General features: G+C 39.2%; 1 protein-coding gene across 2 annotated transcripts in view; it reads left to right on the top strand.

Moving 5' to 3' along the window:
• Positions 1–21,626, top strand: part of TIAM2 (TIAM Rac1 associated GEF 2) — an 89,007-nt gene that overhangs the window by 65,888 nt on the left and 1,493 nt on the right. For both annotated transcript variants that reach the window (XM_085055796.1, XM_085055794.1), the window contains exons 15-25: positions 9,951–10,130; positions 11,590–11,658; positions 12,035–12,160; positions 13,309–13,417; positions 14,003–14,182; positions 15,568–15,686; positions 16,772–16,880; positions 18,420–18,478; positions 19,315–19,420; positions 20,155–20,242; positions 20,877–21,031. In XM_085055796.1, the coding sequence (XP_084911922.1) occupies positions 9,951–10,130; positions 11,590–11,658; positions 12,035–12,160; positions 13,309–13,417; positions 14,003–14,182; positions 15,568–15,686; positions 16,772–16,880; positions 18,420–18,478; positions 19,315–19,420; positions 20,155–20,242; positions 20,877–21,031 (1,300 nt within the window). The remainder of the gene's footprint in view (positions 1–9,950; positions 10,131–11,589; positions 11,659–12,034; positions 12,161–13,308; positions 13,418–14,002; positions 14,183–15,567; positions 15,687–16,771; positions 16,881–18,419; positions 18,479–19,314; positions 19,421–20,154; positions 20,243–20,876; positions 21,032–21,626) is intronic.

Here is a 21,626-nt window from a genome sequence, read left to right as displayed (position 1 = left end):
TGGCTACTAACAAGAGCATTTCCAGTTGCCTTCTCTGCCTCCAAAGGTGGCATACTGCAAAACTCTATTGTGAAACATGAATGCAACTGCAAAGATAATGTCTCAGTGGTTGCCATAGTTTTTAATTCAATACTTGAGAAAAGTTTTTGCGTTCAGCACAAAACACTTTGAGTGAGAATGTTACAAACAATATTTAAAAATAAAACAAGAATTCATTTTAAACATTTGGAATGCTAACCAATTTTTTTTATCACTGGAATTGGAGCAAGTGTCTTCACTGTGGTCAATTATGCTTTGAAAATACATTTTGAAGGCATTTAAAAACCATGTTATTAGTATAATAAGCATGACAGGAAAATATGCAGAAAATCATCCACCCACAGTTATAAAAAGCAAAAAACAGACTCCCTCTAGATCAGTGTAGAGCTCTGGAGACAAGCTGCATTAATCCTGAGTTTATGGTGCCTAGAGACCACTAGCATCGCAGATCTCCTGTTAGTGCAGGGTATGTAAGTACATGTTGTATATTTTTATATTTATATTTATGTGTGTGTGTGTGTGTGTACACATATATGTTGTGTATATGAATTATGCTTCCATGTCACCAGTGCTCCAGACTGATGTTACAAAGTAGCCCAAAAGTGCTCAGGGTTGTCCTGGAGGCAAGCCACTGTTTCCTTTCATTCAAAGCCTACATCGATGGAGCAAAATTAGCCTTTTACCTTCATGCATTAAGGGCAAAGGCAGGATGGGAAATGAACTGGGTGCAGATAAGCACACCTACATGTATCAGGACAATAGAGGGAAGCCTGTACTATGAAGGATGTCACTGTTATGGTAACTATCAAGCCTGGTGCCACTGAAATAGAAAGATGAAAACCAGATGTCTGTGAAAGGAAAGTACACAGGAACAAACAACTGGGCTATGTCATTTTTCCAGTGATCTTAAAAATATTTCACAGTGATGGATTGTTTCACGTGTTTTTGAAAAGTGCTTGAGTGCTGCTTGTGTGCTTCTAGAAAAAAAAGAAAGGCCAAATAAAAAGCACTCATTCATTTGCTTTACTTTAGTTTGTGTTGTTCCCTTTTTTGATTTGTCCAAGTCCCTCAATAGGAGTTGGAAAGATTACTGAAATATAATTGTCTTTTTTCTAATGAATACACATTAAAAAAAAGCTGTTAATTGGTAACATCTTTTAGCTGGCATATGGCTAGCTAATAATGCAGGCTTAATTAGCAAATCTGGGGAAGAATAACTTCCTAATATGGAATTAAAAAGGCCTGTCATTGTTTTTCATCAAGATTGACGATATTGCTTGGACATGAAATTTAGCATCCTTTTTTTTTCCTCTCGGTCCCAGTGGATGAGCTGTGTTTTAACATGTATCTATTAGAAAAACAGAGCTTGGAAGTGCCATGACTAACGCAGATAGGAAACAATACCTCTCCAGAAAGAAACAATACCTCTCCAGAAAGTATAGTTAGACTCTTAGTACACATGAACTTGTCCCGTGTTATTTTTAAAATGCCATATGAAGCACTGCAAACCTTTGATCTCCACAAACTACTTATTTAATTTTGTTTCTTCAGAATTTCTCTGTGGATCTCTAGGATCTGTGGACTACTGCAGAGGCAACCACTAATGGTGGATAAGAGCAGTAGCTTTGTACAAACTGCACAGTAGTCTGTGTAATTGGATTTTTAAACCAGACAGTACATCCATTGGAAAATGAAATGTTAGGGAGCAGGCAAAACCTCTCTTGCTCCTTTGAGACCATTTCCTCAATTTTCTTCAATATAGTCTTCTCACTCAGTGACCCTGATAGGTCTCCAAGAGAAAGAAAGGGCACAGTCCATCCGCTAAGCAAGAGGTTCCTGCTGCTGTGATGAGTTCTGCATGCCTTATCAGCAGCATGTTGTTTCAGAGCTCCAGCATCATTTTTCCTCTGATAGGCAGCCTCTCAGTGACTGAGCTGCACAGTTTGGCAAATGCTGAGCTGTCAAGTTGTGCTAATGATTTGGAAAGAGATGGATGTAAGTTTAATTGCAGTAATTAAAGGAGAAAGCTGTGTTATTCCCTTGCTTGTATGAAGGTGAATATCCTTGAAACCTCTAAAGCAGTGCACATATAGATGCCCAGGCTTGGTGTATCATTTGGGTTCAAGAGAAGAGTTTGCTAGAGAGCAAGAGGTGCTGGCAAGGGCAGTGTGGAATGAAGCCTTAGAGCTCAGCTTCGTTGCACTGTAGGAGTGCTGTGATAGGGGCAACATGGGAGGTGCTGTGTTTTGTTATGCCACTGGTGTAGTTCTCTTTTATTAATTAATTGGTTGTCAGTCTTTTATCTCTTCAGTTCAGTGTTGTCATGTCCTATAATGTTTTATTTAAAGTTGCATTGTTCTTAGAGTAATCTATCCATAGACCCAATTGGTTTTGTGTAAATATGTCAACATCAGGACTCTTACTTTCAAGCCTGAATTTATTACTGAGCTCATTTTAAATTTCTTTTTATTGATATAATTATGGCTAAAAAGTTCAAACAAAGGACAAGCATACTTATATAAAGAAATCATCCAGAGAGCTGCCTATTTGTTTTTCATTTTATCATTGTAAGAGCATTTGTATGCCACAACATTTAGCAGCATATATACCCTTGACAGAGCATCAGTGCTATTGATAAATCATGCTGACCTTCAGGGCAGTCAGCACCCTCTAGATATTTTTAGGTATTTGGCTAACTTTCTCAAAGCACCTGATGTTTTGTTTATGCAGTAAATTTCACAGGCAGGGAGGCAGGTATATTTCTGCGGAGATCAAATCCATCTTGCCTTGTCATAACTGCACTTTTCCTGCACTCACATCTAGCATATTTTTCCTTCATTTGTAGCAAGAAAGGGAGGCATGGCAGGTCTGTCTGTACTTTCATACACTGCTTAGCCTCGCTGCATTGGGATGTTGTCAGCGCCTCTGATTTTGGTTAATCAGCACAAAAGAGAAACTTGTGCAGCTGAGCTCAGAGGGAAGGTGTGTTCGTGGGGTATCGCAACATCCGTGGCTTCCTTCCGAGAGCCCTTTTCCTTTGGCAAAGTTTGCATTCACAAGGCACAATGCCCGCCTTCAGGAGGAGTAAAACCAGGGCTAAGAGTTTAGCGCTGGCTCGCAAAACCCAGCAGCAGGCAGCAGCAGCTTACGGCTCCCTGCACAGGATGTTCTCGGTGGTGAGTTCTGCAGCGGCGTGGCTTCAGCTGGGGGTGCTGCCTGATCAGGCTGGGGTGATGGGGCTGCAGAAGATCTGAGCTGCCTGGACTCGATAAATAATGACTGTCCCAGCATTTGTAATCAAATACTGTGTTCTGGCAGTGTGTAGTTGGTGGGGGAGTTTGTACCAGTACTCTGCATGGGAAAAAGCTTGGGGTTTCTGAAGTTTGGGGGAGGGAACGGTGGGTTGGTTGCCTGCACTGTTTGCTGCTGGGCTCAGGAAAATTGTTATTTCTTACATCTTTCAGAGAAAGGACTAAGAAAGATCCATATTTTGACAAGAAGTGGGAAGGTTTTAAAAGAGATTTTTTGTGGAAATTTGGAAATAACTGCAGCGTGAATATTTTAACTGTTTCTGTGTTTTTTCACAACTAAGTTAATATTGTGGAAATAGGGAGGGAAAAATATGATCTATAATCAAGGTATTGCTGGGAAAATATAAGGAAGCTGTGTATATGTATTACACAGGTGACAGAAAAATACATGAGCCTTCTGCATTATAATTGACAACATCAGGGTAAGGACCCAGGGAAGGAAGAACTGACAGTGTTTTTACAAAATCAGAGTTTGGGAATATTTTTATTGTGTGCTTTGGTACTACCTCATGAAACTCTCCTTTTTGTGAGCTGGGCTGTCAGGGTTTCTCTTTTTGTTTTCTTGATGCTCTGACCTTTACGTTTTGTATAGTCAGGATTTAGTATCCTGAGATGGAAATCACTTCTGTTTCGCTTTTGACTTTGGTATGAGTTGGGTCAGTTGACTTTGGGGACTGATTCTAGAGAAACTGAGCACAGCCTCTATGAACTCAGTGGTTGCTGCTTGTCCTGGGGACCTGGTCAATGCAGGTTCTTGGGCCCAGATCCCTGCTGTATGGCTTGGTTTATAACAAGAGTTTCAGTCAAGTACCTCAGTCACCACTGGTGGATCTTCGGTACTCAAGGAGAAAGATGGGCATCTCTCTGTGTGACAAGTGAGAGGGAAGATTTGCCACATTGCAAATATCAATAGCTCAGGCACCACATCAGGTGGGTTGCATCTTAGCTGTTTTACACAGCTGTATGTTCAGCCTTCTTTCAGGCCTTACCCTGTGTTCTCTGGAAAGAACTACTGGGTCATCAGCCCCTCTTCTTATTGTATCTATGATAATTCTAAATGAGGTTGGTGACATCTAATTGTGTTAGGCTGATTTGCTAACATGAGTCTCTCTGAAACTGGGAAATTCTAACTCAAAACCAAAAGTTCATTGTTAATTCCTTGCCTGTTGTATTTTCTGGTAATGTCTAGCAGGGCAGCTTCTCATACTGTGGTGCAGAGGATTTGCTTCTCCTTCCTTAAAACATAGCTCTAACTATGCTTTGCTTATTGCTATGAAGAATCTGAGAGGACACTGAAAAAAAATGCCCTTCTTTTAGCAAAGTTTTAAATATTTTACTTAAAAGACACACAAGAGACAGATTGAAACAAAGCAGACCCCTAGAATTTCATTGTCAGTCAGGAACAATTTCATATTCTGAGTGGCCTTGAAGTTGGGAAAAAAAGGAGAAAGAACAGAAGATAAATAATGACTGAGGCTACTGCTTTGGTTTAGCTTCTGTTGCCAAAAGCTGAGCGGCACTTTTGCCCAGACATCTATGGTGAAAATCGCACAAGGTATTTTTCAGTAAAGCTCTGCTGGCATTTTCCAGTTTTAATGAACAAATTATAGGAGGGATGTATTGTACCTCTGCTGGCATTTTCCAGTTTTAATGAACAAATTAGAGGAGTGAGGTATTGTACTGGTGTGTAACATAAAGCAACTTTTTTTCTGTGGTCTTTAATGAAGCTAAGGCCTGCAACTTTCTAGCCTTTTTTATTGCTTGGTTACAAAAGAAGTTTCCAGTCTGAGGAGATGCCAGAGATGCCCATAGAGTGATGCACCCATAAAAAAATGGTGACTATCAGGGCTACCTTTGTTCTGGAGAGAAACACTATCTAACACAAAGTAAAATGGATAGACATCTCCAAGAGCTTTCCTTTTACAAAGGGTAAGTGATGTGAAGGGTCTCAGGCCAGCTGTTCATTGCTCAAAATTCCATGTAATTGTATTTCTTCTGCTGACTGGTGCATTCAGTTTTCCTGGAAATACATACATCAGACAGAGCTGATGTGTTAGCTGTTCATTTTTAGAGGGCACACATCTAATCTGTTTCTGCAGGATGTTTCTGAGCATGTTTTTTCTTAGGGTAGGCAATTCAAAGGATTGGTGATCCACCCTGTAGATGTGGTCTGTGTCCTGCAAAAGGGTACAGAATCCTGAAAACTCTTCAAAGGACATGCATGGCTTTCACTTCATCAAGGAGCCTTTCTTAAGCTGTGTAGAGTTTTCTAAGCCTACTCAAAAGGTTCCTTTCTATCACTTTTTCAAACAAACCCTGACAGACTGGCAGAGTACATGATACGTATAAATGAGGGTAAAGTAAACAGCATCATGGAGAGACCCTGTAACACTAATTGACCTTGTGCAGCATTTATGCTCAATCAGTATAATTTGGTAGAAAGTCACAGGATAGCCATGAAATTGTTGTGCTAGTTCTTAACCACTGCTGATTAGTGTCTTCTGCTTTCTCAGTGATTAATTTTATGGGGTTTTGTTACTCTGGTGGGGATAGCACAGCTTCAAATGATGATATGCTTGTCTGCAGGGACCAGAGAAAATTTGTAAGACATCCTTGTAAGAGTATCTTTTTGCTCACTTTAGGGGAATAATCTGTAATATTTCTTATCAGAACTATTATTGAAAATGGAATGTGCTATATCTCTATCTGACAAGCTGAGCACCACTGCAGTGGTTGGCTGTGTGGGTCAAGGTGACATCTCTGTGAATTGGAACTTTCCCTTCAAAGGTTACTTTAAGCAGTCCACATTCACAGAGAATACTCCCTGCAAAAGGATGTGGAACGTAAGACTGAGTCTCAAATATGCAGGGATGAAAGAAATGTTTCTCCAGGCTACTTCTACACATCCTTCTGTTTTCTAAGAGGCCAAGAGAGCATTGGGCAGGAGGTTGCTTCCCCTGACTGTTAGATCTGTCGAAGGGTTTATACAGCTTTGTTGGAAGATCTTGAATATGGCAAATAAATCAGCACAGTGCTCCTTAGCTTCCTTCTCCCTGAAATGCAAGTATATGTGGGTTGTTTTTTTTTTCTATAAGCCCTGCATAAACTCAATTTGTCTCTCCCAGCTCTAGCACTGTTAGTCTTAATTTTTGGATATTTAGCCTTACCTGTCTGCTGTTCAGTGCCAAAGGTAAGCTTAAGCTGCTTGCAATCCCCTATACACATTGCTGAAAGTGGCATACATAAGGTCAAGTGATGGATTTTGGAGGAAGTTCGTTGCTTCCACTGTAGTTTCTCCTCAGCTTTTATCTGTACCCAACTGCCTTGTCCAGAGTCAGTTATCTGGACTTTTCTTAAACTTAAAGATTTTTATTCTGATGAGCTGTACACAGGTTGGCATAAATGATTTTTTTACCATATACTAAGTACAAACAGTCTTGGTCCTGCGCAAATAAAAGCAGCTGTGTGCTTGAGAAATTTATCAGTTTTATCTGAGAGTTGTGTCTGCTTGTACGAGCAATTGCAATGTCAAGGTCAGAGCAAATTCAGGGTTAATTCCTCCTTTATTCAAGATTGTAGTGGATGTGTGTAGTATCAACAGAGGGCTCCTTTTGAGACTTCTTGGCTTAAGGGCACAGGACTAACAAGTTTTGATTTGACATCCAGAATGCCCAGCTGGCTTCGAAATCCCAGCTGTAGGACAATTCCAAACACAGGGCAGCAGCTCAGCCTCTCTTACCCACACATACAAGATAGGAAAGAGATGGTCCTAGGAGTTATCACCAGAGACTTTCTAGAAAAGATCTGTTTTAAACACTTTAAAAGAGAAGGAAATGGTTTCATGTCAGAGGCAGAAAGCAGCATCCAGAACACTAGGGGAAAAAGGTAGAGATCCCAGTCTAGGTGGTAAGAGAGTTTTGTGAAGAAACGTGGGGGAAGAATTTTTTTATACTTCTCTACTTATTTGTTGCTATGAAGTATCTCATTTATACGAGGCTCTTTGTTGAGAACCAGTGGTTCCACTGGCAAAATGGGATCCTTCATCTTCTGTGGCCTGTGCAACATGTGTGAGTGAATGTGAAACACCTTTGTCCTGTGATCAAGTAGCATTTCATGCTTGCTTTGACCCAAATGTAAGTACCACAGTGGGTACAAAGAATGAGGTCTGGATATTGCAGAGTCTGGAAGACTCCCATAAAGGGAAGGAGACAGAACAGCAAGACTTAAGGAAAAGATCCTGTGAGCAGGGAGGCCAAGGGCAATGTTTTTAATGCCAAATTTGCAAACATATTCAGGAACATATTGAAGTTTATAAAAATCAGTGCCTGTTGGCAGTATCTGAGAGGTAATCCTGTGTCTTGGGCTTAAGCCAGCTATGCAGAACAATTTTTGAAAGCAGAATTATATTGCTTAGGTGATCAAAAAGTACTTATGTTGAGGAGTATCATCTATTTCCATACGCTTTCCCATACAGTGATTCTTGGTGACAGATGCAGCACTGACCCCAAAACTCAAGGGGATGTAGAAATAGCATGTTCCCCAATGTCTGCCTGCTCTATATGCAAAGGTGGTTGAGGAGGAATAGAGGACTTCTAACTGTTCCTTGTTAAACTGTGCCTGATGATGGTGCTTGTGACTTGTTTTCAATAGGCTGCCTGGCATCCTTGATCCCTGTGTCCTTGATCAGTCATAAGGCTGATGTAAATCAACCTGCCCATGTGCATCTTGAGCTGTAGAGAGTGTAAAATATGAAAAATTCTGATACAAATACAAACCTTTCTGACATCAGAAACAAAGAAAACAAAACTGAAGTGCTTTGGCATTCAGTTCTTTAGAGGCTGCTTTAAAATCACCCACATACACACACACACACACACCATTTCCTAAACAATTTGTTTGCAAACCACTAATTAATTTAAGTGTCACAGACTGACTATAATTTTTAAATGTATTCCATCACTGTGCAGCTGTAATTCTAACAAACATTGTTCAATTTATATTGCATGTTGTTAGATCCTAATAAGTGTTGAAAATACTAAATGTATCTAAATTTCATTGTCCTGCAAGTTGTCATTATACTGGATTATGAAGCTAGTTGCACATATCAGTGAGGAAAGTAACTTAAGTTTTTTAGAGTGGTGACATTTTTCAAAACCGGGAGCTGGGAAGCTACAGAGTAATATGGACTATATGGCAAATATCAGACATTTTAACATTCATTTTTCATCATATAGGTGTTTTATCACAGGAATGGTTGAGATTAAATATTGCTAGTTCATTTAGCCTCAGCTTTACTGGGACTTTGTATAGCTCAATTCATTTTCAGAGTAACTTTTCATTTGTTCTTTTGATGGCCAAGTATGTTGGTGAACCAAGCTACACAGGTAATCAGTGGTGAACCAGGACACCCAAAAAAGATTACTTGAAACAGCATGAGGAATAAATAAGTACAAATTAAGACAGTTCTGAAATGCACTCATGTCCTGATATCATCACTGAAATAAGACTTACAGAGAAAATAAGGCAGCTTCATGAAGTCCTCATTTGAATGCACTTGCTAAATACAAGGTGGTAAATGGCGCACAGCATATGCAACTGTCTCAATGACAGAAGCACTGCAGAAGAATTGTTTTGTATACTACAAAGTGTAGTTCAAAATGTGGATACCAAGTGCTGGTATCATAGAATTGGGTAATGGTGGTGATATTTTAGCATTCAGGAAAGCAACACATAAAAAAGAGAATAGTGAAATAATTGTCAAATTAGGCTTTGAAGATTATTGCCTGCAAAAGTTGCTCTTAGTGGTGGTCAAATGAGCAAATTACATACCTATTTCATAGCGTCAGAAATATCTCATTCTCTTCTATCTTTGCCTCACAAGATTAACTGTTGTTCTTCTATATTCAATTCCCACCCTTGCTTGAAAATTTCCTGGTTTTTTGTTTTCTTTTCTAAAGAAATTCTTCTAAAGAATCTCATTCTTCCTAAAGAATCTGAAGGATTTTGGTTTCCATTTGCCTTTTTTAAAAGCAAAAGATCCTGATATGTAGTTTTCTCCTTGGAGAGAAAGCATCTGACCATCTTTTGACACCCTCTGACATTGGAATCTTAACCCTCAGCTCCATGTCTCATTGTTTAAAAAACAACAACTAAACACACAATTTAGGCAGCAGACGAAAAAGAAGAATTATTCTGGATGTTCGTAAGATATTTATCTGCTAATTCTTTCTATTTTGATGCAGTGAGTGTTGCAAAGTCAGAGAGATGGAAAACAGTGTGATGCTAGGGCCATAAGAATCAAAGTATGCAGTAGATCCAGGTGCTCTCTCATCTTTTGCATTCCACAAGTTTGCATTGGACAACTGAAAATAATTTGTGCTGGAAAATCTCTAGCAAATTTTAAATACTTTTTACTGCTATGATGTCATTCTGCTATAAATTAAAGATGTTCAAAGCTGTCAAGATACACATCTGACAAAAATCAGTGGCATGCTCTGGCCCCTGAATTTGTAGCATGAACAAAATCAGAGTGATTTAGAAATAATTGTAGTACAACTTGTATTCTAAAACATCGTCGCTTGTCTGTTTCTTACTCAACAGAGTGCGGAACAGATCAGTGCGTTGTGCCGGAACTTCCAAGAAGTCCAAGCAAGCAATATGGAAGGACAGAAGGACAACCATGATCCACCTCCACGACCACTGGCTCGCCACCTTTCTGATGCAGATAGACTTAGGAAAGTCATCCAAGAGCTTATGGACACTGAGAAATCTTATGTCAAGGTAAAAAAAAAAAAAAAGGCTCACTTGTTTTTGAGGCTTATTTTTGAGACTAACCATGACTTGTGGGTGGTCTTAGCATATTTTGATCTTATCTTTATATAACCAGCCCTCTACAAGGGCTATAACCTACAAAGTCTCCTTACCTAATTGTTCCTGTTGTTTTTGGCAGACGTGCTCCTGTAATTGAGGCTGTAGGATTTGATGTAGTAGCATCAGTTGTCATCAGTTTGTATCGGAGAGTGGTCACTTGTGAGGAGAAGATACCTGCAATACAAAAAGGGTTTTCCAGGGGATGTCTCCCTAGTTTTCAAGATGAAAATAAATCTGGTAGAAGAATAGAATAGTCTCTTACAAAATGAGAAAGGAAAGCTTAATTGTGGAAAATAGTGCATGATTATTTTTGAATCAGCAAAGCTAGAAGGCACAGGTCCAGTGGGTTGTAGTATCACATGAAAGTTATTTCTCTTCTGACTGATAAGTCTGTAATTTTTTTCAATGTGTCTCTCTTCTTTTAATAAACCCTAAATGCATGTGACTGGATGCCAAAAGAAACATGAAAACATTGATTTCATTGACTTCCAGCAAGAAGGAGGTCTCCTTTTCTGGATCTGAAAACATGTATTTGCAGATATCAGTGCTTGCTGCAATAATGTTTGTGGAAAAGAAAACACTTTGTACATCCACCAAGGCACTAATACAGCTATATGCTGGACCCTCATTTATGTCCACCTGATGTTTCTTTTAGAGGAGTCACTTGAACAAAGCCTTACTATGGAGGTCACTGATATATATTAAATTTTGCATCAGGAAAAATCCTGGCAGGCTGCACATACTTTTTATGGCATTCTTGGGGAGCTGCTGATTATTCCTTCTGCATAGCATTTCTGGTGTGTCTCTTCCCAGGGTCGGAGAGCCCTGTAGTGGGCCCCAGCCCTGCTGTCATGCTTTGGTGTGGGGGAAGAAGCCTTCAAAAGTGGCATCAATTCTCTGAAGAAGTGACTGAAAAAGCCCTTGACCACACCTACCTGACAACATAACTGAACGCTTTAATAACTAATAGGTTTTTAAAATGCTATCTTCTGAATATTATTACAGATGTTTAAATAAATGGTTATTTGTATAGTTTATTTAACATACATGATGAAAACATTTGATGCTGTCCATAACAGGTAGACTCATTGGAAAACAATTTCCTGTAACATTTTTTTCCTCATGCTAGGCTAAAATTTGTTATAATCAAGTTGTGAAGCTTTAAGGATGAAATAAAAACATTACCCTGAAATCAGTTTGCCTCTAATTTAGCAGTAGCTTCTTTGCTAACAACATGCAGGTAATTTTGTTACTGAAAAGGAATTGTATCTTTAATTCATTCCCCAAACTTACCCCTATCTCAAGGTTGCCACTTGAAGAACAGTTTCAAAATGTTACATAAATAGTGAACAAATACTCTTTCTTGCAGGACTTGAGCTGCCTCTTCGAGCTGTACTTAGAGCCTCTTCAAAAAGAGACCTTCCTTACTCAGGATGAGGTGAGGGAACATCTGAAAAATATCCTTTTCATTCTTTTATGGGCTAAGACCTTGGGACTTGGGTTTTTCATTGCTAAGAACATAACAGAAAAAGCAAACAGCAAAGATGTCAATAGGAATGACACCAGTCAGTGCCTTTCTGTGTGGTGTGTGCGTCACTTCCTTTTCTTATAGCGTAATTGTTCTTCTGAATTAACTGCTGAGAAATCTTCACATTTTGTATGGATATTTTTATAAAACCTGTTTGAAAAATATTAATGAAAACATGATTGGCCTTTGCAATCTCTGTGTGTTACATCTCCTTAGTGCACTGTTTTCAAAAGACCACTCTTAGGTCCATGGAGTGCTGTACTTCATAGCCTGTTGTTTTCCACAGATGGAGTCCTTGTTTGGCAGCCTGCCAGAAATGCTGGATTTCCAGAAGGTGTTTTTGGAGACCCTTGAAGATGGAATATCTTCTTCCTCAGATTTTAACACATTGGAAACACCATCTCAGTTCCGGGTAAATATTTCATCATTTCATACTTTGTAGTGTGCCTGCAAATGTTTCTAAAAATCTGGCTCTAAGAAGTTTCTGGCTCTAAGAAGTTTCATAAGATTGCTTTTGTGTTTGAAGCTTTACTTTGGATTACAGACTTCTATTCAGCAATGAAAGATAAGTGCTATTTTTTGTGGCCTTATCTTCCTCCTTCCCATGGCAAAAGTTACAGCATGGGAAAAGGCGGAGTAGACTTTGAGGACACGATACACTGACAGTGTTTGTGAGGCAGAACTCCTTTGTAGAGAGGTTCTTGTTGCTATACTGAATTCTGCCCTGCCTATGCTTCTCACTGCTGTGCCCAACTAACCCACTACAGACTGGGAGCTTTTCTTCTTAAAAGCCACATGAGTTTCCCACATTGTGAGGTCCAAGCAGAGGGCCTGCAAAGTGCAAATGGCTGTAGCACCACTCACTACCTGCCCTGGCTGGAGGAAGTAGGTTCCCTGGCGATGGAGTCACTGGCTCAGGACTGAGCGCAACTTCTGGCAGGTCTCCCCAACACCTGCTGCATTTTGTGGAGCAAACACTGATTAAAAGAGGGCAAAGAGCTGCTTTTCTCCTTCCTCACTACTCCTCTTTCTTATATTTGCTTTGGAAAGGAATTTTTCTAAAAACCCTCTCTCTTGTTAATCAGTCCCTCCTACATCTTCCCAACCTCCCCTTCATCCAAGAACATGAGGTGTCTTGTAATTACCACCTGCCTGAAAAAATTAAAACAGTTGTAAAGCAATCCTGTATTTGTTTTACTCTGTCTCTTCTGGCTTGGCACTTTTATATCTTGCTTCCTATTGCTCATGTTTTTTTTCCCAGCACAACATAGTTACATGTCTGTTGATTTTTATTCCCATGCTGCCTGAAATATGAAGTAAAACAGAATACCTGCACAGGAAGAAAGGAGAAAATTGCAGGCTGTGCCTAAATAGGCTGACCTCTACACTCCACAAAATACAAAAATATCATCAAGTTACTACCAGTAGTATGTTCATGTTGTATATATGTCTGTACAGAAAGATAGCAGATAATTGCGCCATTGAGTCTGTGTGTTGTGTGCCTGAATATTTATTTAGGACTCTAGTAGTGAATTTGTGTTTTAATTGTGTTGATTTCAGAAATTGCTGTTTTCCCTCGGAGGCTCCTTTCTGTATTATGCTGACCACTTCAAACTGTACAGTGGCTTCTGTGCAAACCACATCAAAGTTCAGAAAGTTCTTGAGAGAGGTAACGGTTGTCTTTATTATTGTAATTCATTTACATGAGTTCAAGCTGCAGTGAACTACCGTAACAAATCTTGTGAACATGCAGAGAATATTGGTACAAATCAAGGAATAAGTATTGCTATAAAACAAAGTCTAATTAGGTATCTTTCAACAGGAAGATCTAAGATCAGAGGCTCTGCTGAAATATGGTATAGACCTGAAGGATCTACTGCCTTTTGTAACCTCCAGGCAGTAGAAACTCCTTCCCCAAGTTTGTGCTGTCTGCAGACCCGGGCTCCCAAAAGCAGCAACAAGTGGTAGAATAAGTCAGGAATTACTTCCTCTGCTATTCGCTGCAATGGAGTGGAAAAATTATAGGAATAATCTCATCTTCATAAAATTGCTCTCTCAGCCCTTATGAATGTGATTTAATGCAGGAAATTAGTATGAAGTGAATAGTGTATACTACTCTGTAAACCATCCATTGAAAAGGTGCTGGGTTCAAGCAAGTTGCAATTCCACACTTTCAAATTATTGTAGCTTCTATGACTTCCATGTTCAAGTGACCAATGCTTTTTTTTTCTTTTTATATTTTTTTTTCATCTAGCCAAAACGGATAGTGCCTTTAAGACCTTTCTGGATGCTCGAAATCCCACAAAGCAACATTCTTCAACACTGGAGTCATATCTCATAAAGCCTGTTCAGAGAGTGCTGAAATATCCTCTGCTTTTAAAAGAGCTAGTGTCTCTGACAGACAATGAGAGTGAGGAGCACTATCATCTGACAGGTAACTTCTCCCTTTCTTCTGCAGGAATGAACATGAGTTAAGTTTTATTTCCTGCCCTTTCTGAAGATACAGGTAGGCATTCTGGTTGATAGCACAGAACTTGTCAAAACCTAGAGAGAATTCCTTTCCTTTCCTTTCCTTTCCTTTCCTTTCCTTAAAAATAATAAGTATTTTTTTCATTCTTTTGGCTAAAAGTCATGCTTGGTATGACCAAGTCCCTTTGAGTAGTTATGCCCAGGATTTGCTATGGCAAGTAGGACTGAGGTCTTTATTCTCATGCTCAGGAGCATGTCAGGTCACAGTGCTGCTTTTTCTTTTTTTTACCTACTTGAGAAACACTGACCAAGGCTCCATCTTGTGGTTATTATTTAGTTCTTGAAATATGTCAAAGTTTAAGAGCACCACAGAAGGAAATGTTTGTTATTTGAAGTCTTTCTGTGACTCCTGCTTGTGTAGAAGAAATCTTTGCCAAATCTTTACAGTGCTCCCATGTAGAGTGACTTGTCTAACCGACATTAGAGTTTATTGCTTTTCTAGGCTCAGATGCCTGGGAGTTCACCCTGGCAAATTCCAGTTCAGGTCTGTCTGCACATGGTGGATGAAAATCAAGAGATCTATTTTATGGATTGATTGTCATTTTCACAAAACAGATGCAGGCAAAATACATTGTCAGTAAAAACTCGTGAGGCTCTTACTGACTTCAAAGGAGCTTCTGATATTTTTCCTTTGGAGGGGATATATGAGCAGGTCAGGATGGATATCAAACTGCTAAAATGCTGTACCATTAAGAACTGATTAAACAAAGTACCCTTGTCCAATTCTGTTCTGAACTAATACAAAAATCTAGTGGAGTCTAATGACATTCTTATTTGGAAAACGAAATTTAAACAAAACTTAGCCACCAGCATTTAATGTATACAGTCTATGAGGAACCTGTACAGCCTCACACTGTATTTCTTTGTCCATTCTGGGGTAGACAAATGCAATTTGTTTCTCCTAAAGATAATTAGATAACTTATTATAGGATGAGTGTAGATTACGCCAGAGGTCCTAATGGCCCTATATTTGCAAGATGCAAAATTTAACCATGATTACTATCATATTGCTATAAATATTGATACATTTGGGGGCTTGTCACTGGAATGCTTATTGCAGCCTTTTCAAGCACTTAAGACACCACATGAGCATTTTTCACTTACTCTGACCAGGAAGTATTCCTTGTACTGTTGCTACAAGAAAGCAGTGATATAAAGCTAGAATTCAGTTCACCAGACCTTGGAAAGGCAACATAATTTTACGTGCCTCAAGGGAAATTCAATTAAAAATTTTGCTTAGAAAATACAAATTAATTAAATAGCTGTCTATGAAAATTTTAAACCTTACAGAAGCACTGAAGGCAATGGAAAAAGTAGCAAGTCACATCAATGAGATGCAGAAGATATATGAAGATTATGGCACTGTATTTGACCAACTGGTTGCAGATCAAAGTGGAACAGAGAAAGAGGTAAGAGAAGAAACAACATGTTGTATTGACTCTTGAAGCATTATCCAGCTTGCTCCATTTTCCTTTAATATTTTGACTTCTCTTTTGTATCTGCCTGTCAAGTTTCTTTCTGTCAGTAGGTTCCAGTAAAATTTTCAGACAGCTGCCATAGTCACCTTCTGGACTGACAGGAATTGCAAGCAGAAGTAGACATAGCTCTCACTAGAAAAAAACCTCCTCTTGTCAAAATGTTGCAGAGATTATCCATGCCCCAAGGCATTCAGATTTTATGCTATTGAATTCTTAAGTTCTTAACATATTTTTTCACCCGTGTAAATGAAAATGGCAATCGAGGGATTTCACATTAAGGTCTGTTATTCTCATTCTCTACACTTCCAGTGCTGAGGCATCCATGGGTATTTGTCAGAGCAAAACCCATTAGTTATACAGACTGTGTGCAGTCATCTCCCAGAACTGGGGCAGCAAGGCCTCAACTTAACCATTTACATCAAACAATTACTAAGCAGATAAAATCTTTTAAGTTGGATATCAGATAAGAGAGATGTCATCTCAGTTGTTTAATTTCCTGCTAGTAAAAGTCAAATTGTCCCAGTTGACTCCTGCTTTCTCATAATTTATGGGGAAACAAAATTTGACAGCCTGTGTGTGATATTCTTCAGCATTATGTTGTCCCACAGAAGAAAAGAGCCTTAGACAACAAGACCTCCATTAATTCTGGCATTTGCAGTGGCATTAATACTAATTACTCCATAGAAATTAAAGATACTTACAGCTAATAAATCAGGCAGTTCACAACTGGCTATATGTAAATGTAAGATTATTAGATCACAACATTTTTCCAAGTTATAAATAGTAAGAACTTCTATCCACCTTCCATAACTTAGGGACTACTACTTTGTGTAGTCACTGACACTTTTCCTGCTGTAGTGCAGATCTTTTTCTATACATAGAGTAAATAAAGAAAACATAGATCCTTAAAGTTACCAATGTGTACTCACATATGTTTTACATATGTGTAAAATGCAGCACTGATGTATGTATTTATACTGTTTATTTATATTGTCTGCTGTTATAATTTAATACAGGTGACAGAGCTTTCAATGGGAGAACTTCTTATGCACTCTACAGTTACATGGCTGAATCCCTTCCCATCACTGGGCAAAGCAAGGAAAGACCTTGAACTTACAGTGTTTGGTAAGTGTCTTCCTTAATGACTCTGCTCTTTCAAATCTAAAGATTGCCACATTAGATCTTCTCACAGGATAAAAGCCTTCCCTGTAGTCATGTGATATCTAGGGCGGACTTATATCTGAAAAAATACATAGCTGTATTTCCTAATATGAAAAAAATTCTATTTGTTTGCTTGCTGGTACTGTTTGCTCTGTGAGCCACCCTCAGCTGCTGTCTTGCCTATATTTAAACTATGGAAATCAGTGATTTTCAAGAGGCAGTATTAGACTCTTTAGAAAAATCTGTTAAATGAGGCTTTCAAAGACTTGTTGGAAAACCATGATTTATTCTACTCTTGTGAATTCAGAATAACTTCTGCTTTACAGCTACTGCACTGAAATCACCATCCAGATTATTTTAACCTGAAACTTGATGTGGAAATGAGAGCATACAAACAAGAGTCCATTTCTGTAAAAAATATTATTTTAATATTTCAGTGGATAAAGAACTACAGAGTAGCTTCAGTTGATGACAGACAAGTTTCTCTTTCTCAGGGCACTCCTTCCCTGGGATGAGCTTTTCAGTGATGTGTGTATGCTGGACACTTCCCAGCAAGACATGTATGAATGAAAGGACTCTGGGCCTGATGCTTAGCTTGGACTGGCCATCTGCCACTTGGGAAACTGATTATTCTCACTTTGAACTCCCTGCAGGCAGCTTAGAAAATGCACCTAATATGTAGAACTGAAGGAAGCTGCCAAGCTCTGGGGTTAATGCTGTGCTTGCTGTGGCTGCATCCTGGCTTAATGTAGAAATAAGACTCAAATTCATACCACTGTCCCTCATTCCTCTGGAAGGAAACATGGATGCATGAGCAGCGATAGAGCTAATTCTGCCCTAGCAACCAATGTGGGATCTAGGATGGCTCTGAGGAACCATCCTTCAGTTCATCTGCAACTTCAATGCCTCTGTGTTTCTGTTCCTCCTTACAGATGGGAGCAATGTCCCTGACCACATGTCCCTGTCTCCCTGGAGTCTGAAAGATTAGATAAAGTTAGTGAGACACTCCAGTGGGATTTTGTAGAAGCCAGAGAAGTCTTGCAGAAGGAAAAGTAGGAATTGAGATGTCTGAGAAACTAAACAAATGTCAAACTGCACGAAGAACAGACTGTGTCCTTCACAGCACTCTGCTTTTAGAGGCCCTTTGCTCCACTTGAAAATATCCACTGATTACAGAAAGAAAATTTTTACATCTAATCTACAGCTGCTCTATTTTTTTATGTGAAGACTTACAGGAGATAGGTGGTTGCTGGCAGCATCAGAATATATGTGCAGAATGGCTTCATCCTAAATGCCTGCAACAAAATCTGAGGGAAAAATAATACCATTGCATAGAAGTGCAGGATGAAAAACCCAGTTGTCATCTTAATCCAGGGCAAATGCTTTTCAACGCTTGCTTATCCTTCACATGCCCATGACTACAATAATCAGTTTCTCCAAGATAGTATTTTCATTGAATATTATGCCTGTAATTAAGTTTTCCTTTCTTTGTTTTCTTTTTAGTTTTCAAGAGGGCTGTAATACTGGTGTATAAGGAGAACTACAAACTGAAAAAGAAAATGGTAAGTCTGGTATCAGTGGAGGTGGTGGATGTTTATCTTGCAATGTGAGACAGACCATACCAGCATTGAAGGGGGAGTGTTTGAGGTGAAACACCACTTTCCCTTCCTAAGCTGGAATTCTGGCTATCCCAGCTAAAACAAGTATTCAATATCTGTGTAGCAATAAATATTTTTTGTTATTTAGTAAGCAGCAGCATCTTCTCTGTGTGAGCCCCATGTTAGTTTTATCAGGTGGAATATGAAACATAGCCATGCAGAAATCACTGATTCTTCCAGACAGCATTTATGATGGCCTACCGTAACACAGGGTGTAGGTGAAAAACCTTTGTTTTACAGACCCTTGATCATCCTGGAAAGAAAGGAAAAGGGGCATTATAGACATAACCTCCTCTGTACCCATTTACATACCTAAAATGTAGAAGGCAGGTAGCAAGTTGTATGTTCCAAGTACCAGTGGTAATGTACTGCACCTTGCTTATTTTAACAGATGGAGGGGCTCTAAAAGTAGCAGCAGTCAGCTACATGATTAATGTATTCTGTTAATCAACAGTCTGCATGTTCTTTCAGAGAAAACTTGTTCCCTGGTAGTACTTTACAGGCAAAGTATTATTTTTATCCATTAAAATCAAATGGCTTTTAAAAGTTGAAGCAATTACGAATTCCAAAGGTTGTGTCTATCACCATTTCAACTACATTTAAAAGCATATTTTAAGGTACTGAAGGAAAGTTTAATGAACTTAGTTTTTCTTCAGAAGCAGGTCTTTTAAGAGTAACACAAAACACCACCACTTTTCTACTTCTACATCTTAGAAATATCCTTTTTTTTCTTTTTACAGCCTACCAATGTTCGTGCTGCACATAATTATGGTGACTTGGATGCATTTAAATTTCGTTGGCTGATTCCTTTATCTGCTCTTCAAGTTCGACTGGGGAACACAGCAGGTAACTCTTGCAGTAAATACTTTAGGATTGAATGCTTTTCTGGGATTCTGTAATGCTGCTTCTTCCAGTCATCTTTCTGGAGCCTCTGGAAACAGGCAGGTGTAGAGAAAATACTATCCACTCTGTGTTGTCTCTGTGCTCAGGGGGTACAGGCTTGATATATTCACAGACTTTCTTCATTTGGTATGTTCACTTCTTCTGTGCATTTAGGGAGATATAACATGATGTGAAGGAATGACAAAATGGAAACCCCCAGTAAAAGGAAGGTGATTTACCATAGTTGACATCATGGTGACACCCTGATGCTGTGTGTGCTGATCCTCATGTTTTTTCAAACAGGGGAAAGTTGACTGTAATTTGTGGTAGCAGAGGGCTGCAGGTTTATTTTCAATTTGATCTTTATGGTCCTGTCCACTTCTGTATGCTCTGCAAAGTGTCACAAGGTCTTTAGAGCACACCTGAGTGAAGGCCTGTTAAGGCTGGAAGACATGGAGAAGCAGCTAGAATGGGGGAAGCAACTCTCCAAGAGAGTAGTTATTCAAGGCAGTGCTAGGCTGCTGCAACAAGAGAGCTCAAGGGGACTGCTGGGTTCCAATTTGGGTGAGATCTTCTGTAGATGCACACATGGCTGTGTTAACACTGCAGTTGGGAGAATGGAGGAGCTCTACCCTTGTCTTTCTAATGCCAAAGGTTTTGTGGAGCGTATGCAAAATAACGTTTCTTTCCATGCACAGGAACAGAGAACAGCTGTATCTGGGAACTGATTCACACCAAGTCAGAACTAGAAGGCAGGCCAGAAACAATTTTTCAATTGTGCAGCAGGTAAGTTTTACATGGAGGTTGTATTTCATAAACCACATTAATCAAATTTAAAAAAATTAAAATCTTCCCCCATGTGACCTTTGTATCAGCAGTTTAGCAGTGGCACCCACTACTTGAAGCCAGGCACTATGCCAGTCTTTAACTGTATAGAGTATAACAAATTCAAATGGGAGTGAATTAGGTGCAGTGATCCAACATCAGAAATCTGCAGATATAGGAACACAAGTTCCAGTATGGTATGCGCAAACTAATTTTATCAGACTCTTGGTTAACAGGAATTACTTTCTCATAAAGACCACTTAAAGTGGTGATTTCCTCATATAGAATTTACCTTTCAAGTTATTTTCTAAAAGGAAGTAACCGAGAGCTCAAAACACAAGATGCATGAAATGTCTAACAGTGTTAAGATATCCCTGCCCATGGCAGGGGGAGTGAACTAGATGATCTTGAATTTCCCTTCCAACCCAGAACATTCTATGATTTTATGATAGTTGCAAACCCACTACTACTAAAGCAAGCTTTTGAAAAAAACCACTGCACTAAAGCATATCAGCAGAAAGGAAGTGGGAACATTTTATCCCAGCATCTTGCTTCAGAGAGGAAAACAAAGTTCTGTGTTTTCTTGAACTTGCAGTGATTCTGAGAACAAGACTAACATCGTGAAGGTCATCCGTTCTATTCTGCGGGAGAATTTCAGACGTCACATCAAATGTGAGCTCCCATTGGAGAAAACAAGCAAAGATCGCCTTGTCCCACTCAAGAATCGTATACCTGCAACAGCCAAACTGGGTAAGAAACACCTCCTCAAGTGAAAAATAATGTCTGGACTCCAGTGCTGGTAGAGGATTCACAATTATTAGTGACTGTAGAGTGTCATGTGTCAGACCCACAAATCCCATTTATTTTTTTTTGGACTGGAGAAGGTGTAGTTTCTCTAGCATCCAGTGTGTGACAAGGGCTATCCCTCCTCCCCACACTGTGATGTGTCATTAGCTCTCTTCAGAGAAGAGTTAATAAGGCCCAAATTAATTTTGTTGGGAAGGAACAGACTCCCTTTGGCATACAGTATTAGTGTTCTTTCCTCTGGGTTCCCTTTAGTAACTCAGCCCTAATAAGATCTATAGCTAAAACAACTGACAAAAGGCAGGAGTCTTTCTTCTTTCAATGCACTAACTCTGCATCCCAGCTGATACTGTAATTAAGTACAGGCTTCAGACCTTTTAGTTAAATGTGTAGTTACTAGTATTTCAATTTCTCTATCTGATCAGTCCTCTGTAAAATCCCCTTAACATCACAGGATCTGGAACTTCTGCCTTCATCTTTGTCCTCCAGTGCTTGAGGTGCCTGAGTCAGTCTTTCTTTCCTGAAAAGTGTGTAATTTATG

Source organism: Lichenostomus cassidix, chromosome 3, assembly GCF_008360975.1.
Source record: "Lichenostomus cassidix isolate B80296 chromosome 3, HeHo_3.0, whole genome shotgun sequence".
In the NCBI taxonomy this organism is placed as follows: Eukaryota; Metazoa; Chordata; class Aves; order Passeriformes; family Meliphagidae; genus Lichenostomus; species Lichenostomus cassidix.
This window is presented reverse-complemented; position numbering and strand designations above follow the sequence as displayed.